The 18771-nt window shown below is 39.0% G+C and overlaps 1 protein-coding gene across 2 annotated transcripts in view; it reads left to right on the forward strand.

Moving 5' to 3' along the window:
* The window catches only part of anks1b (ankyrin repeat and sterile alpha motif domain containing 1B), a 504499-nt gene extending 490774 nt beyond the window's left edge, over window positions 1–13725 (forward strand). For both annotated transcript variants that reach the window (XM_060914284.1, XM_060914285.1), the window contains exons 24-26: window positions 3013–3180; window positions 11252–11343; window positions 12362–13725. In XM_060914284.1, the coding sequence (XP_060770267.1) occupies window positions 3013–3180; window positions 11252–11343; window positions 12362–12410 (309 nt within the window). In that variant the 3' untranslated portion in view covers window positions 12411–13725. The remainder of the gene's footprint in view (window positions 1–3012; window positions 3181–11251; window positions 11344–12361) is intronic.
* Window positions 13726–18771: the final 5046 nt, after the last annotated feature.

Below are 18771 nucleotides of genomic sequence, written 5' to 3' on the forward strand. Positions count from 1 at the left end.
CACCCACAGCGAGGCAACAGGGTTCTCTCCATACTACCTGCTCTTTGGCCATTTGGCTGTTTGCCACTGACCTGCAGGTCCACAACCTGTCTGAGAGATGGGGGCCAGGTAAGCTCTCTTCCTACTGGGAAGCCAAGGTGAATGTAGTCATGAAAAGAAAGAGTGCTAAGAGCCCTGTGTATGAAGTCATGTGTTGCATAGAAACAATTTACTCACTTGTGGCAGTTTATCTGTGGACAAACCAGAGAGATCCAATGGCTTGGAAATGGAAATGGGTCAAAGACACTGAACTGCAGTCAAGATTCAAGACTCAGACAAAAGGTCAGTGGAAGAGCCCTGACAACAAGGAAGAGGAGCTAGCTATAGTCTGAAAATTCCCAAATTATGAAGAACACAACCAAAGAACTGCCATTCTTTATACAGAGGCACTACCTCTTGCCACAAGATTGGCAGAAGGAGGCAAACCAGAACAACCAATTGTGGAAATTGACGGGCAAGAATCTGTGGCAGGGAAGAAATTGGAGAACAACATAGAGACCACACTTCATGATTCTGAAAAATAAATTCTAAATGAGGAGACAGAGCTGCAGCCCTTGCAGACATGCAAAGAGGAAAGAAGCAATCAAAAATGCGACACTGTGAGGCCTTGGGTGAGCCATCTGATGTTCACAAAGAAATGCTAATACAGAGTGTGCAATTAGGTGACAATATCACAAATTCTCAAAGACTTGAGAGACCCTGGACAATGATTTCAATAGGGTGTTGAGGAAGACCACCAAAAGACATTGAAAAAAGAAAATTGAAACCATAAAAAGAGACATTGAGTAGTGGAACTGGTCATACCAACACGCAAAGTGAACAAACAGTATTATGGAAAATTAATGAACTTACTGGAAAGGTTGCAAACTAAACAAACTACTGTTATATTGAACTGAGGGCTTGTTACTGTGGAGTTATCATCTAGATAACCAGTTTACTGCCCTAGTACTGGACCAGTCCATTCAACCTGGGGAGTCCTCCTCCAATTTTTGTATAGACAGAACATAAAAACAATAATTGGTGTAATGCTAGGAACATTGCTGTTCTCTCCTATTCCTGCTCTCCTAACCTGGAACGTCTGATAATCCAATGCCACCCCCTTCTTACCTGCCTTGAGAGTTCACATCATCATGGCTGTCTACATCCCACCTCAAGCAGACACTCACACTGCCTTTTCTACTTTTCCTGATATATGTAACAGCCATCAGAAGAAATATCCATGCTGTCAGTCAAGAAAGTGTCTCCGCAACCACATGGCCAGAACTGAGAGACTAAGAAGAAGCTTCTTCCCCCAAGCCATCAAAACCCTGAACTAAAGACCACTACTTCAGCTCCTAACACTTATGTACACATACAGCAGACACAGCACCAGGACATAGCTCATACATGACATATATGCACATGCACTGGACAGTGTGTATACATACTGTATGTGCATACTTACATAGAGTTGTAGATACAGTATATACACAAGTACTTTTTAATATGTGCATTATTTGTATGCTTTTGCATGTTGTCTTCCACTTCCCCCTTACCTTACCTTATACCCATTATACCCATGTATAAGTCTAAAGTCCTTCCCGTGCCATGCAATCGGGCACATTGGGCGTTGCCGATATCCGTTTCCATAGCCCTCGGCCTCTCGCCTATACAGCTAGGGTTACAGTGGGGGGCTAGTCCTCTGGTAACCGCGAGAGTTTGACTCCCCACTCACATCTGTATTGCAGCGTGCCTTGCCAGATGGCAATAGATACCATTTTTATGATGGTCTTTGGTATGACCCGACTACAAGTAGAACTCGCAATCTCCCAATCGAGAGGCGGACACACTAACCACTAGGCCAACTCACGGTATTATACACTATACAGCCTATTTATTGGTTGTTATGCACCGTCTTTGGAGTCGCCATATCTCGTTTCACTGCACCTTTGTAGCAACTATGACTACACATGTGAGAAATAAAGCTTTGAAGCTTGAATGTCAATTCAGCGAGCTAGTAAAGTTTGTTGGCATTGTATCTTAAAACACAGAAATAAAATACAATCTTATAAATCAATTTGTTGAAGTAGGAGAAGCTTTCATTAAAGCTAGTTAGATGAGCATAGTTCTTTCCTACTTCCTGTATGGTCTTCACGAAGCTTGAGAGCTGTCAGGAAACTACCGTACGTCATCGTCACTGCCAAATCTAAGCCAGGCTTGAGGCAAACCATGTTTTGGTTGGCTTGGCCAGAATTGCAGCAGTAGGGTGGCCAGTTCCTTTCTGCGCACTCACACATATGGGCAATTTAGAGTAGCCAGTTAACCTAACTGCATGTCTTTGAGGGAAACCAGAGCACCCGGGGGAAACCCATGCAGACATGGGGAGAACATGCAAACTCCACACAGAAAGGCCCCTGTTGGCCAATGGGCTCAAACCCAGAACCTTCTTGCGACAGTGCTTACCACTGCACCACCATAATCTGTCTTTGAGATTTAATTTAACCATAATTTGACAGATAATGGTCAAATCTAAAGATCTCAATTCAAATGACTATTATGGACATTTAATCAACTGGAGGATGTGATAACTAGCTCTTTAATGCTTAGTTGATGATACTGAAATGACTGCACAGGAACAGTTACCTTCAATAATGTAGAGCAAGCAGTTCATACTCACAAACTGTTCAGGTCATGCATTATGAGCCAAAGCGAGGGGGGGAAAATAGTACGAGTATTTATAGCTTCTTTCAGTGCATCACCCTTGTTTGTTTTTTTTGTCCTCATAACTCGTAGTTAATGCTGTGATAAACCTAAACCTAACTTTAATCTCAGTAATAAAAAGGACACCTTAAATAAAAACTGCAGTTGTATATAAAAAAAGCATATACCAAAAAAGTCATGCAGCTACTCACACATACAGTATATTTGTAAGAATTCTCATCTAGTTTTTAAAATCTTGACCTGTGTTTTTTTTTTTTTTGTATTTGTGAGCAGAATCTGGCGTATGAGATCATCCTGACACTGGGCCAGGCATTTGAGGTGGCCTATCAGCTGGCTCTCCAGGCCAGGAAGGGTGGCCATGGCTCGTCCACACTGCCTGAGAGTTTCGACAGCAAACCATCCAAACCCATCCCCAAACCACGCTCCAACATCCGCAAATCTGTAAGTGCTCAACACACACTCTTACACACTCTGTGTCATCTCGCTCTTCTGTGCCTCTGCACTCCTCTACCTTTCCCCGTGTATGCATTAACGCTGTGGTTTACGAGTGCTGATTTCTGCCCGAGTCTGGATCTCCACTTACTCTTCTTTCCTAAAGTATTTATGGTGTGCATTTGGCATGTGCTTCACTGACTAATGATCTTTAAGTGTAAAAATAGAAAACATTCTCTTCAGGCATTTTACTGTTACTGTGTACATGTTAACATGTTGGAAGTCTATGACTTTGTAGTCAGTTCCAGAATTACTGGCACTTTTTGTTAAGGTTCAAAAAGTTACTAAAAAATGTCTTTGTGGTTAATTAATACTCTAAATGCGAACTAACCACTCTCAAAAATATATTGTTTAACAAAAATTGATGATTTGGCGTTATAACAAAAAAACCACAGAAATATCATGATACTCGAAGGCATTGTTTAATTATACACATTTATCACAGTATATACAGTAGGTTATTTATTATAAATAATTATAAATGTGCTTATTATTAATAAACAAATTTATAATTATTATATTTTAATATTTTATAAATAATAATATAATTAGTTATAAAAAGTAATATTGAAAAGAGAACATTAACAATTAAGTACAAAATTAACATCATCTCAGCTGCTTCCAGTTGTAATTATTATTATTTTTTATTAATTTAAAAAAAATCACGAGATATCAGAAAACCATATTGTTCCATAATTTATCACAATATCCACATTATATTGGTATATCATCCAGCCCCCATCTACCCCCCACCCCTCTATCCCCAGAATTTTTTTTTAACCAATCTTTATCAAGGGTGCTATTAATTCTGGAGCTGACTTTATGAACCCAGATCCTGGCAAGTGCTCTGTACTTCTGTTTCTCAAAAATCTCTTGCTATTACAGGATATTTTGGATAAAAATCCATAATTCTATGTGCAAGCCAGCTGCTTAATATATAGTTTATAATATGACTGTGCATATTTATACTATAGCAAAAGGATATAGTAGGTTTTGATTGACTGGCAACTAAAAATAATCACAGTTCTTAGGAATTACTCATGATAGCCTAAATGTTTTTCTGAATGTTCGAAAGAATCCTGCTAGATCACAGCAACAGTTGGATAAAGGTAACATTTACCTGTAAATGTGTGGGACTCAAATATTAGTTGCATAAAATAACAGTTTGTTGTGCGGTTTGATAAATATAAATAACATCTTCATTTTTCTTTATTTTCATTGGTTGTTATGTCTTTGTAAGATTTTGTATGAGTTGTGTGCGTTCAGAAGATGCTAAAAATACTGTGTGCGTGTGTGTGTATGCATATTGAATACAACCACAGTTCCAAAAAAGCTGGGATGCTGTGTAAACTGTAAATAAAAATAGAATGTGCTGATTTGCAGATTATGGAAACCCTATATTTCATTGAACATAGTACAAAGACGACAGATCAAATGTTGAAACAGAAATTTTATTGTTTTTTGAAAAATACATGCTCATTTTGAATTTGATGTCAGCAACACATTATAAAAAAATTGGGACGGGGCATTGTGTTGCATCACCTCTACTTTTAACAGCACTCTGTAAATGTTCGGGAACTGAGGAGACCAATTGCTGTAGTTTTGAAGGAGAAATGTTGTCCCATTCTTACCCAATATACAATTTCAGTTGCTCAACAGTTCGGGGTCTCCTTTGTCATATTTTGCGCTTCATAATGCGCCAAATGTTTTAAATGGGAGACAGGTCTGGACTGGAGGCAGGCCAGTTTAGCACATGGACTCTTTTACTCCAGAGCCATGCAGTTTTAATATGTGCAGAAAGCAGTTTGGCATTGTCTTGCTGAAAGAAGGAAGGCCTTCCCTGAAAAAGATTTTGTCTGGATGGCAGCATATTGCTCTGAAACGTGTATATATCATTCAGCATTAATGATGCCTTCCCAGATGTACAAGCTACCCATGGCATGTGCACTAATGCACCTTCGTACCATCACAGACGCTGGCTTTTGAACTGTGTACTGATAACAAGCCGGATGGTCCCTCTCCTCTTTAGCCTGGAGGATGTGGTGTCCATGATTTCGAAAAAGAATTTCTACTTTTGATTCATCAGACCTTGAGACAATTTTCCACTTCACCTCAGTCCATCATAAAAAAGCTCGGGCCCAGAGAAGGTGGCGGTGTTTATGGATATTGTTTATATCTGGTTTTAACTTGAATCTGTAGATTTGTTTTCACAGACGATGGTTTTCTGAAGTGTTCCTGAGCCCATTCAACAGAAAACATTGTTTTTATTTATGTTTTACACAGCGTCCCAACTTTTTTAGAATTGGGATTGTAAATAGGGCTGGGTGATACAGTGATAAAATATTGATGTCCTGATCAATTATGTTGCATTATGTTTTTCTGAGATATAATGGATATTGTGACTTTATTTTTATTAACCACCTGATGAAGCAGCTGATGGACTTAATTTTTGTAATCTTGTACATTTTTTAAATTTGCTGTAAATGCTATTTTTGTAGACTATACGTACATCATTCATTTTTAAAAAGAGTCTACTGTTTTGCAGGCACTTAAGCAGCACTGCTGGCCTGCACATGCAGATACACGTTGTGTATGATGATATTTTTGTCGTATCGCTGACCTCTCTCAGTGACTTGCTGAACATGATTGATGAGAGGTTGTTTGTGCTGTGGGGCAGTGTGTCTTTTTCTCCACCTACCCCTGACACACTGCCCCACTGACTCACACACACATCCTACACCTTTCCCCTGCTTCCCCAGAGTCAGGTCTTTGTGCACTATACATGTGCAAGACAGTTTTGGAAATAGATTTCTATTTATAGCACCACGCCATCCTTAACCCCATGTTCTGTCTGGGTCAGAGTGACCTATTTTACGAGTCTTTTTTCTCACTACTGCAGGCTCCAAGTGATTCTGACTGGTGCTGACGTGACTAAGTTTGAGGAGTCACTCATGTTCATTATATTTCAGTGATTGGCAGTTGGTTATGAGGTCCCGCCCCTCTAAGCGATCTCTCAAATATCATATGCAGAAGCCGCACATTCGGGTGAAGGGCGTACTGTCCGATAAAACGTTGAAATCTTTTTTTCGATGAAAAACTGACTTGCCCACACTCCGATACACCCACAGAGATGCATAGTATCCGGGCAGGACCCAAAACGATGTATTAAAATCCTGCTGTCCAGTGTGCATAAATTTTTGCTCCCATTAAAAACACAACGTACTTGAATCTGCCATGGAAGCCTCTAGAAGCACGGCATTTCTGAATTTCTATCAGTGCTGTCTCGAGGGCTTCAGAGGAGTTTTTAACACAGGCTGTGGTGTACACTGAAACAGCTGTCATCTTATATGAAAATAATCCCCACCAGGTTGGCACGGTGGTGCAGTTGTTAGCACTGTTGCCTCACAGCAAGAAGGTTCCAGGTTTGAACCTCACAGCTGACGGTGTGGAGTTTGCATGTTCTCCCCATGTCTGTGTGGGTTTCCTCCGGGTGCTCCAGTTTCCCCCACCTTCCAAAAAGGTGCAGTTAGGTTAACTGGATACTCTGAATGGTTGTTTGTCTGGTGAAGCTGCAACAGGCCTAGTAAGTAGATGAAGGCTACATCCACACGACAACGGCAACGAGATTTTATTAAAAAAAATATCGTGTCCACATGGGCAACGGATCAGTAAAATATCAGGTACATATGGCAACGCAACGCTTGCTGAAAACGATGCAATACACATGCCACACCTCTACGTGCGCTGTAAGACGGTCCCATTGGAGACACCAGAACAATAGAAGAAGTAGGACGCATGCGCATAAACCCCTTCTTCTACCCGGCGTGAAGCACTCACAGGAACAAGCACACAACAACAAGAAGAAGATGGCTGTGACTACGCAAGGAAATCGTGCCTTCTGTGTGTACAAATTAGTTTTATTAGTGTGCATAGTTTTATATAATTATAACTTAATTTTCTTATTGTGTGTGAACATTTTGAAAAGCATTTTTATATAATTTATATAACTTTTTATATTGTGTGTGAACATTTTGAAAAGCAGTCTTATCCAATAAAAAAAAAGAAATTCAAGAAATGGTTCAGTTACTTGTTTATTTAAAAGAAAAGCTGTATACAAAAGTGAATGCAATGCAGTGGTTCATACAAAACAGCGAGAGTGCTGCTTGTTCTAGTCATGTGGTTGTGACGTCATCGTAAACAAATCCGTTCTACTCATCCAGATGACTTCGCAACGGCGCTGTTGCCAGATTTTTCCACTCTGGAACCCGTTCTCGTTTTGGGGCACCCAAAACACCGGTGCCTTGTGGACGCCAGGCCGAAACGATAAACAATTTTATCAGATTCACCTGAATCCGTTGCCGTGTGGACAGCCTCGAAGTGTGCTCAAGATAAGACGCAGACAGCCTTATAAGAGGCTGGCAATTGACAGGCCAACTGTCCTGTGGAAAAAAAAAATCCCCACTGGGGTGGTATGAGGCCGAGTTACTGTTACCACCCTAAAGTGATTATTTTTGTACAACCCCAAATCAGAAAAAGTTAGGATGGTATGTTGGAATTGAACTTGAAACTGAAAACAATGATGTGTAAATAATCTTTGACTTGTATTGCACTCAAAACAATCCAACAGCACGTTATTTGATATTTAACTCATGAATTGTATTGGTTTTTTGTTTGTTTTTTTCCCAAAATAAACACTTGTTGCAATTTTGATTCTTGTAACACATTTCAAAAAAGTTAGGACAGTAAAGCATTTACCACTTTGTAATGTTGCCATTCCTTCTTACAACACTTACAAGGTGTTTAGAGACTGAAGACACCAAGTGATGAAGCGTTTCAGGTGTTATTTTGTCCCATTCTTCCTGCAAACAGGTCTTAGGGTGTGCAACAGTATGGGGTCATCGTTGTCATATTTTTTGTTTCAAAATTCACCAAACATTCTCTATTGGGGACAGAGAGGACAGACACCCTCTCCTTCCACAGCCCTGCCTTTGTAATGTGTGCAGAATGTGGTTTTGCATTGTCTTGTTGAAATTTCCCTGGAAAAGATGTCGCCTTGAAGGCAGCATATGTTGCTCCAAAATCTCAGTGTATTTTTGCTGCCATCACAGAAGTGTAAGTTACCGTTGCCAAGGGCACTGACACAACCCCATACCATGACAGCCCTGCTCCCAACAGTCTGGATGATCCTTTTCGTCTTTGATCTAGAGCACAAGGTGTCCATTTCTTCCAAAAAAAAGACCTGAAATATTGATTCGTCTGACCACAGAACACATTCTCACTATGTGATGTGTCTGTCCCAGATGCCTTTGAGCCCAGAGAAACCAACAGCGCTTCTGGACACGGTTAACATCAGGCTTCCTTTTTGCACAGAAAATTTTAACTGGTATTTGTGGATGTAACTCTGTATTGTTGTGCTGACAAAAGTTTGCCAAAGTAATCCTGAGCCCATGTGATTATATCAGCTGTAGATGAATGACGGTTCTTGATGCAGTGCCGTCTGAGGGATCAGAGATTATGGGTGTTCAGCTTTGGCTTGAGCCCTTTCCCTTTATGCACTGAAATTCCTCCAGATTCCTTGAATCTTTAAATGATATTACGCACTGTAGAGAGTGAGCTATCCAAATCTCTTCATATTTTTCTTTGAGGAACATTGTTTTTAAACATTTCAATAATTTCCTCATGAATTTGTTAACAAACTGGAGATCTGCAGACTATCTTTGCCCCTCACAGACTAGGCCTTTCCTGGACACTGATTTTATACCAAATCATGATTACAATCATGTGTTGACATCACCTGTGTCAAATCACATCATTATTTAATTGTTTTATCTCATTACTAGCCCTAAATTACCCCCAGTCCCAACTGTTTTTTGGAATGTGTTGCAGGAATGGATGTATATTAACAAATGAAATGAAGTTGATCAGACAAAACATGAACTATCTTGGGTTCATACTGTCTGCAATTAAATACAAGTCAGAGTAAATTTAGAAATCACTGTTTTCTTTTTATTTTCATTATCCATACCATCCTACTTTTTTCTGATTTGCATAGAAGGAGTCTCCTGTGTCAGCACTTTGTAACAGTTATGGTGCTTTGCAAAGCTTCAAAATTTTTTGAGAGCGAAAGAGCAAGAGAGATAGAGATGATAGTGAGGGAATGACTGCTTGCAGCGGATATAATATATAATATAACCTGAGATGACAGGAACTAACTTGTCTTGTGGATGTTCCACAGCATTAAATCTTAACTATTAACCATTAAAATAATAATATTAGTATTAATAATTTATTAATATGCTATCACTGGGAAATCGCTGTGGTATAAGCGGAATAACACACTCCAGACTGTGCGGTTATACAAAAATAATCCATTTCTCCATGGTAACGGCATGACGCGAATCACACCACCGCGGCATGGCGTATAATCGCACGGTCTGTCGAGTGTTATTCCATACTTCATGTGGCTCCGTATGGAACAGACAGATAAAGAAACGATTGCGTAGATCAGCAGAAGGCATAGACTACTTTGTGTGTGGACATGTGTTGTTATTGTGTGTGTGTTCCTGTAGAGAACTGCGTGTGAAATGAATCTCAGGCACCAAGGATACAAGGACAGCAGTGCAATTGGTGGCTATAAATATAGTTGTTGGGTAGGTTTGTCTGTAGTATAAAGGATGATGATTTTTGTTTTGAGTTGTGTACATTCAGATAAATACAGATTTGACTTTTTAACACTTTTTATTAAATAAGCACAATATTATATATAACAAGAGTGCTCCGAGAGCACAATATCCCCCGCTGGCAATGATGCCATAACTCTGGTAAAATGCGACTGAATTGAACGAAATTGTAATATGTGTATTACTGACATATAACAAAGAATCCTGCCAAGTTTTGTGAAATTCCTCCAAAAATTGTAAAAGGAGTTGATTTCAGAATGTGAGCACCCTTCCCGACGGCTGGACGGACATCGCCACGACATAATCCCCCTTCAGGCCTTTCGACCAGTGGGGGATAAAAATTGTGAGGGAAGTTGATTTCAGAAAGCAAGCACACCTTGATGAAATTGCCAAAGTACAAGTTTGTTAGTAATCAAGGGCATAACTCTGGGAAAATTTGCCCAAATTCAACGAAATTTCAATATGCGTATAACTGTCATATAACAAAGCCTTTTGCCAAGTTTGGTGAAATTCCTCCACAAATTGTGACAGGAGTTGATTTCAGAAGAACGTCCACCCTCATGAAATTGTCAAAGTGCAAGTTATTTAATCAAGGGCCGAAACTCTGGGAAAATTTCCACAAACAAAATGAAATCACAATCTGCGTATTACCGTCATATAACAAGGCCTTTTGCCAAGCTTCGAGAAATTCATCTAAAAATTGTTAGAGGAGTTGACGTCAGAAGGCGAGCACACCGTCATGAAACTGTGAAAGTACAAGGTTGTTAATCAAGGGCTGTAACTCTGGTAAAATGCGACCGAATTGAACAATACGCGTACTACCGACATATAACAAGGCCTTTTGTCAAGTTTGGTGAAATTCCTACACAAATTGAGAGAGGAGTTGATTTCAGAAGGAAAACACACTCATGAAATTGTCAAAGTATAATTTTGTTAATCAAGGGCTGTAACTTTGTCATCATTTTTACACACATTTGTTTACTTGCAGGAGAAGTGATGGGAAATGTCTACAATAACAATACTGTTATTAACACTGACACATTGATTATTAGCACATATTTATGTGCAGCACCACTGATTTATTCCATGCCAATTATGTATTACGTACACTTGGGTTTCCAGAGCGTTTTACCCTTCCACTCAAATTTTGTGCATTTCTTCAAAAAAAAAAAGAATTTTCATTGCATATTTACTGTGCAAGTCTACAGTATTGTGGCTACCCAACCATCTAGCATCATCTGAATCAACATCAGCGTTTGCTCTTTCCTCTTCCTCCTCCTCCTCTTCCTCCTCCTCCTCAGTCTGATATGTATGCTCTGTAACTCTTGTCTCTAATCCAGATGGAGCAGCCTTCAATGGAGCAGAAGGGTCATGGCAATGTCCCGTGGATCGTGGAGCCAGGACAGGAAGCCAAGAGAGGAGTCAACACCAAGTATGAGACAACTATTTTCTAATATGCACCCACTGTCCGCTCCTGTCTGTGTGTGTGCCTTTCAGAGCACGCCCTCTAGAGGCCCCCCACGGAGCCATGGGCCCAGTGACCTTTGACTCGCCCGTGTCTCTCCGCCCCGGTCCGGTCCAGCCTGCCCCGTTTTACCGTGGCCTCTGCATGATGTCGCTGCCGTGCCCTCTCTCTCTCTCTCTCTCTCTCTCTCTCTCGACCCCCTTCCCTCAGCCCTCTGGCCAAAACACACCATTCACTTCGCTCTCATTCTCCTCCGAATATAAAAAAGGGGTTGATGTGATTTGCTTTTTTTTTCCTCCCATTTTTCCTTTGTCCTCCATTTAGCACTTTTACCAGACACACATCCTGACTGCTTGAATGAGGACTTTAAATCCATAATGCTGCTACAAGCTCATAAATGCAGTGTATTTTGGTGGGGGGGGTCCACTTTTGTTCATCATCAGGCAGTGTGTGAGGCAGTGAGCCACTGAGACTTAAGGGCAAGAAAAATGGGAACTGTAAGACCACTACCCTGTCAAGACAGCGTAAAAATGGAGATGCGATTGTGGTTGTTTTTCATTTGGTTGGTTTTGGTTTTGGTTGTGTTTTTTTTTTTGGTTGTTTTTTTGTTTTTGTCCCCCCACACTCCCCACACCCCCTCCCCCATTGTGGTCTGTATTGGTCAACCTGGGGTTCGGCTTGCTGTGAACCATTTTTGCAGGTAAAATTGCATGTTTGAAGTCAGGGTGTTGCGTTTAGATCCACTCACCACGAACAGTGTGTTGAAAACCCTCTTTAAAGAAAACCACTTTAATTGCTTTGCCTTGTTTTTGGTTTGGCTTTGAATGCAAGCAGCCCGGAAACAGGCCCTTCGGCCCGCAGAGAGCATGTGTTCTGGCTGTGTTGGACCGGCGAAGGGGGCGTCTGAGAGGCTTGTTTTTTTTTTTTTTTCCTTTTTTTTTTTTTTTATGGACGCTCTGGATAAGTGATTTAATCTCATTTGCAGGGTAATGCCGGACTCCCATGTCTATTACTGTGGAAATCAAAGAATGTAGCCAGCCCCCAACATGGACCCTCTCACACACACATTGCAAAAAAGGACAGCAAAATACGGAGCCTATGAGTGGCACTGGACTACAAACATGGCAGAGCCTCTTGTGACTGAACCTTTGACATAAAACTTGGTGTGCAAAGGACTACTGGTGTGAACCTCTGGCTTTTCTATGAAGCACACATACTTCAGTGGACTACAGAATGGCAGGGATGTATTGAGTATGAATGCACACTTTACGTTACGCTACGTTACTTCGCTTCACTTCACTTCACTTCACTGGGCTCGGGCTCTGTTATGTGGACCATGTTGTGTGAGGGAGAAGGTTGGGGGAAAGGCAAGGTACCATGGGATAGGACATATACCGTACCATGGTTACTCATTTTGACAGACTCATTTTGCCCAGTTCCATAGATCACAGTAACAACACTGGGACAAAACAATGGACTTTCTGGTTTGCCATGTTTTTACTTTTCACTCCTGTTTAATTTCCCTTCATTTGGTTTGATCGTACATTATGAATATTATGCACAATGTGAATGGATTTATTGCACTGGACAACCATGAAAGTGACGTGTCTCATGCCAAAATCACTACAGAAATGTTGTTGACGATGCCATGCCGATTAGTACTCATACTGGTAAAACATTTTAATGTCTAATATAATTCTATATTGCCATTATTATAATCCTTAATTGACTATGTTATTATTAATTATTCTTCTTTTACATGTGCAATTCTTGTCTAATGTTGTCTTGATGTTATATTATTTTTATATGACATGTTGGACTCGAGAAGAATAGCCATCCTGGAAAAAATAGTATTGTACAAAAAGAAAAAAGAAAAAAAATAACAGAAAAGGTGTGAATGGTTCCACTCAATTTTGCTTTCAGGTGAAAAGTCCATCGTTTCTCATGGGGCTGATACACAGATGATACGCGGATATTTTAACTATTTTAACTCAGTGTAACTGTAGAATTTTTTTGCCACAGTTCTTCTGTACATAAATATTTTCCTCAATCATTGTTCAAATATGTAATGTAGTTTAACATAAAAAAAGAAAGAAAAGGAAGAACGGGGGGAAGAAAAAGAAAATATCACACTGGTTAACATAGTACCAAATTTTAAAGGTCTGGTGAAAATATCAGTAATAAAAAAATTAAAAAAAAAAAAAAACTACAACAACCTTGTGTGAGAAAAGCGGAATTGCTAACATACATGTACATAGGCTTGGGCTTCCAGCACTCTGATTTTCTAAGTTTGACCTTTATTTATATCCTGGCAAAGCACATGGAATAAATCAGACTTGTATAACTGTTTCCTGTTGTGTGGATTGTACTTTATCCTCTTCTCTCCTCGTCCAGCACACTTGCATCATCACTCCTTCATACAACCAAAGCAAACACTGATTTGCTTTCCAGACGCTCCTACATTTGTCTCCAGATGTACAGTACAATGGTTTCAGCTTCACATCTGCGTAATGAGGTCTCCTAACAAGAGGTTCAGGAAGGAAAGTTTCTTGCGTACATTAATTTGTGCATATCGAATTTAATCAGAGTAAATCCCCTTATTCAAAAAGACGTATACTTCAAGTTCATTTTATTAAGTATACTTAAGTAAAGTATATTTCCTTAAGTATACTTTTGTGTACCGAGTATACTGATATCAATGTACTTACAGTATACTTGTTAGTAAACTAATCTAATACTTCTTGGGACTAAATTGGTCCACTTTTAGTTTATAAAAAGTATACTTTAAGTCTAAGAGAAGTAAACTTTGAGTATACAACTAGTATTTTTTATTTTGTACTGCAAGTATACCACAAGTAAACTTATATACTAATAGTTTACTAGTTCTATACTTGTAATCCACTCTTTAGTTTACAAAAGCATACTTCATAGTATACTGGAAATATATTAGGAGTTTACTTGTTTTATACTTCTAGTCCACTTTTTAGTTTACTAAAGTATACTTTGTAGTATACTGGAAATATACTATTAGTTTACTCGTTACACACTTCTAGTCCACTTTTTAGTTTATAAAAGTAGACTTTATAGCCAGAGGTGGACAGTAACGAAGTGCATTTACTTGAGTACTGTACTTAAGTACACTTTTTGAGTATCTGTATTTTACTTGAAGTTTTTTTTTTTTTTTGGAAACTTCTGACTTTAACTTCACTACATTTGAAAGACAAATATCGCACTTTTCACTCCACTACATTTCTATCAAGGTCCTCGTTACTATGAAGCAGCTTTGAAAGTGGATGTTTTTTTTTAATTTTTTTCTAAAACATGATTGTTTTTTTTTTCTCAGGTGACACTGAGACAGCCTGTCAGTCATCACTAGGATCACGTCACATCCATAGACTATAAAATCAAGTTCAATGATTTCTCCGCAGTATTATTTGAACATGATCAGTTGATGGCAGAATGGAAGGAGGCGGTTCTTCTGGAGAATGCACGCACCCATGGCCATACCGAGAACCCATGTATCGGTTTTCTGAAAGGATTAAAGATTCATTTCGTTTTAAATGTTTGCTTTGTTTGCCAAAAACGAACCACATCACGGCCTACAAAAACTCGCCGTCCAACCTGCGGAAGCATATTGAGGAATATAAACGTTTTATTCCAAGAGAAAGCTTGCAATGAAGTTGTCTGTGCTTTTAGAGCTAGCGATAGTGTTGCAATAGCTATGCAGTCTGGTTAGTCAAATGACTTTCTATGGATTTTCCTGCCAAGTTGCCGTAGCCTTGTCCACAGCTAACGTTAACACACAGCTAGTTAACTTGGACACTGTTAGTTAGCACGTAAAAACGGAGTTACGCTAACATGAATAACGTTAACTTATCTGAAGTGCTTTCAGAAATATGTTTTAGCATAATTTTGCCAAATAAACAATGTAGAAATCTTTCTTTTCTAGTAACGTGAGCTACCCAATATGATTTTGAATTTGAAAAGAGTTTGCTAGCATGCCAGGTGGAGCTTCACTGACTTTTAGCTTAACGTTAAACCACCATGATGCACAGCATGTGTTCATTTTGTAAATTCACATTTCTGTCTTTTGTAAACGGCATTAGGTTTTGTAAGCGTTGTGGCAAGAATACAATGATGATCTGACAGAAAATGTACTTTTAATACTTGAGTATTTTTAAAAGCAAGTACTTCAGTACTTTAACTTAAGTAAAAATTTGACTGGACAACTTTCACTTGTATCGGAATAACATTTGACCAGTGGGATCTGTACTTTGACTTAAGTAATGAAGTTGGGTACTTTGTCCATCTCTGTTTATAGCATATTGGAAATATACTATTAGTTACTGGTTATATACATCTAGTCCACTTTTTAGTTTTGAAGTATACTGCAGTTACCCTTCTGGGTATGCTATTAGTTTTCTAGCCTGAACCCTAACCCTTACCTCATGCACACTACCAGCAGACCACTTACCTGTAAGTGTTTTGTACCTTAAGATACAATGAAGTTATAAAGGTAAGAATTCACAAAATAACAACAGATACTCAGGATTAAAAACATATTCATTTTCCTTAAAAATCAAAATTTAAAGCAACATTGGATTAAATGCCAAAGTATAAAAACATGGCAGTGACAACTGAAATTGACATCAAAGCTCTAAAGAAAATAAATAATTTAAAAGAAATTAAATGATCCCACTCAGGAGAAATAAAAAAAAAAAAAAACTTATATGGAACCACAGACATACCTAAGAGTCAACAATGCTGAAGCACAACTACAGGGCAAGTCCACTTAAACATAAGGCACAAATATTTTAATACTTTATTACACTTTTGTTAAGTATATCTTGATCAAACGTTTAAGTATAAGCTTAATATACTTAGACTTTTCTATATACTCTTTTCAGTATAAGCCAAGTATACTTATGTATAACTTTATTAAGTATATCTCTGATAAATAAATAAAAATAAACTGAAAAAATATATATATGTTATTTACGTACCAGCTGGGAGGTCCGTATTGTGAAATACCGTGACTGAGGTCTTGAAAGTACTGACCAATGCCCTCTGGGCCGAAGTCAGTATTCAAGGCCATACGGACCAACCTTAAGCTGGTAAATAATATATTTATTTTTTTCTTTACCAAATTCTAACAGAAAGCAAGAGCGCCCGAAAGGGAAAACCGAGCCGAGCCGCCATTTTGAATCCTCATTCACGGCTGTAATGCAAATGGCTTCCTCCTCGGTATACAAGTGCACTTCCATGGCAGGAAAAAAAACAACAACTACATTTTGCCGCCTATGTAGTCCCCTATTTATACAAAATTAGGTCATTCAGGCTAAAGCCATGTTTTTGCTCGGCGTTAGCAACAGTTACAGGTTTTTAGCTTTCTCCTGAAATGTTTTCTTTTATTTCTTCTTCCTCAGGGTAGTAAAACTTGCTTTCGCTGTGAACACTGTCGTTATCGCTATCCATGCTGTAAAATTAATGCTATTCTCCTGAGAAATGCTGGCAAAAATTTACAAGATTTTTTATAAAAATCTTATAAATAAATCTTATAAAAAAGATAAATGTTGACAAAAGTTGCTACTAGGTTTGTTGTTGTGAACGAGCGAGTCGCCAGAGGTCCGTAACCGGGGTCCGTAACTGGGGTCCGTACCGTAGGCTACAGACCCGCTCGCCAGCCAATCAGAGCGCAAGATTTGATGGAAACCGCACTGCGAAAAAAAACCTCTCTTATTTTTAGTTTAAAAGAAGTATACTAGAAGCACACTTGAATAAAGTTCCTTTTTGTAAGGGTAGATAAGAGTAAAGATTTATTTCCAGATTATCTTACAGTGGAATTTTAAGCTTTACGTTAATGACAAAGTGACACAGCAATGCTTCATGTTTGTTCATTTCTTTATATGTTGTGTAATATGTACAAATACACTCATCGGATATTTTAATAGGAACTTGTTCTTGATTCTAAGATCCCTTTTCTTGGCTGCTGGAGTGGAACCCAATGTGGTCTTCTGCTGTTGCATGCTGAGATGCTTTTCTGCTCACCATGGTTGTAAAGAGTTGCTATGAGTTGCTATCCTTCCTGGCAGCTCAAACCAATCTGGCCATTTTCCTCTGAACTCTCTTATCAACAAGGCGTTTGTTTCCACCTACAGAACTCTCACTCACTCAGTGTTTTTTTGTTTTTCGCACCATTCTGTATAATCTCTAGAGACCATTGTGTGTGAAAACCCCAGGAGATCAGCAGTTTCTGAAATACACAAACCAGTCCATCTGGCTCAAACCAACACCCATACCACAGTGAAAGAAAGTCACACTCTGAGATCACAATTTTTCCCATTCTGATGTTTGAACATTGTGAGCATTAACTGAAGCTCTTGATTTGTATCTGCATGATTTTATGCATTGTGCTGCTGTCAAGGGATCGGCTGATTAGATAAGTGCATAGAAAAGCAAGTGGATGGGTGTACCTACAGTAATAAAGTAGCTGGTGAGTGAGGTTATCTATAAATAATGCTTGGACAGCAAGTATGCTGGTGAAAGAATTATCACATATATTTTTGCTCAACACGGCAAATATGGTATCTTGTCCACTGCATCCCCCCCAGTGAGGGAAAGCATGGTGGAAAGATCACGGTTATTCACAACTGATTCTTTTTCTTGTTTTTTTTTTTATAGGAAGAAAATTGCTTCATTAGTAGCGCTGTGTGTGGAATGTCACACAGAATCAGATATGGACCTTCCTAATATGTGTTCTGACAGGGATGTGTGTGTGTGTGTGTATGATGAGAACTATGGTCTCTGTTGCTATGGAGCTTTAAACATATCCTGTTTATTAGCTCTGCTGTGGTTCCTGTTGCTTCAGTGATGGATGAATATGCTTTACATAACGCAGCGAGTAAAACAGAATGTGAAAAAGGTCATTGTTTCTCATGAGACTGATACACAGAGGATATGTACTACTATATTACACATTTGTATTCGGATATATAGATACATTCATTCTTTTTTAAGGATTCAATGGATTGTTTAGTTTTCTTAGCTTTGTTTAAAGAAAGTGAGAGAAAGACTGTGCCCTGGACAATGGACCAGGAGGTTATGAGTTTGAATCCTAGGCCTCACAGGTATAGAAATCCGGTCGTATGGCGTCAAGCGGTTTATTTGCGTCTTAGGAATGTACCTGAATTAAATCTATACACACGTCACATGATTCCATCAGGAGCAGAGAGAGACCGAGAGAGCAGCAGGAGCCCCAAGTCCCAGACGCTTCCTATCCTGCAGCCATTTGCTAAATTAAGTATCAGACGATAACTGTTCATGTAATTATGTCACAGATTCATTAATTAACACTTAGAGAATGCACAAAACAGTTTTCAAGTGAAATACAGTAGG

Source organism: Neoarius graeffei, chromosome 2 (assembly GCF_027579695.1).
Source record: "Neoarius graeffei isolate fNeoGra1 chromosome 2, fNeoGra1.pri, whole genome shotgun sequence".
NCBI lineage: Eukaryota > Metazoa > Chordata > Actinopteri > Siluriformes > Ariidae > Neoarius > Neoarius graeffei.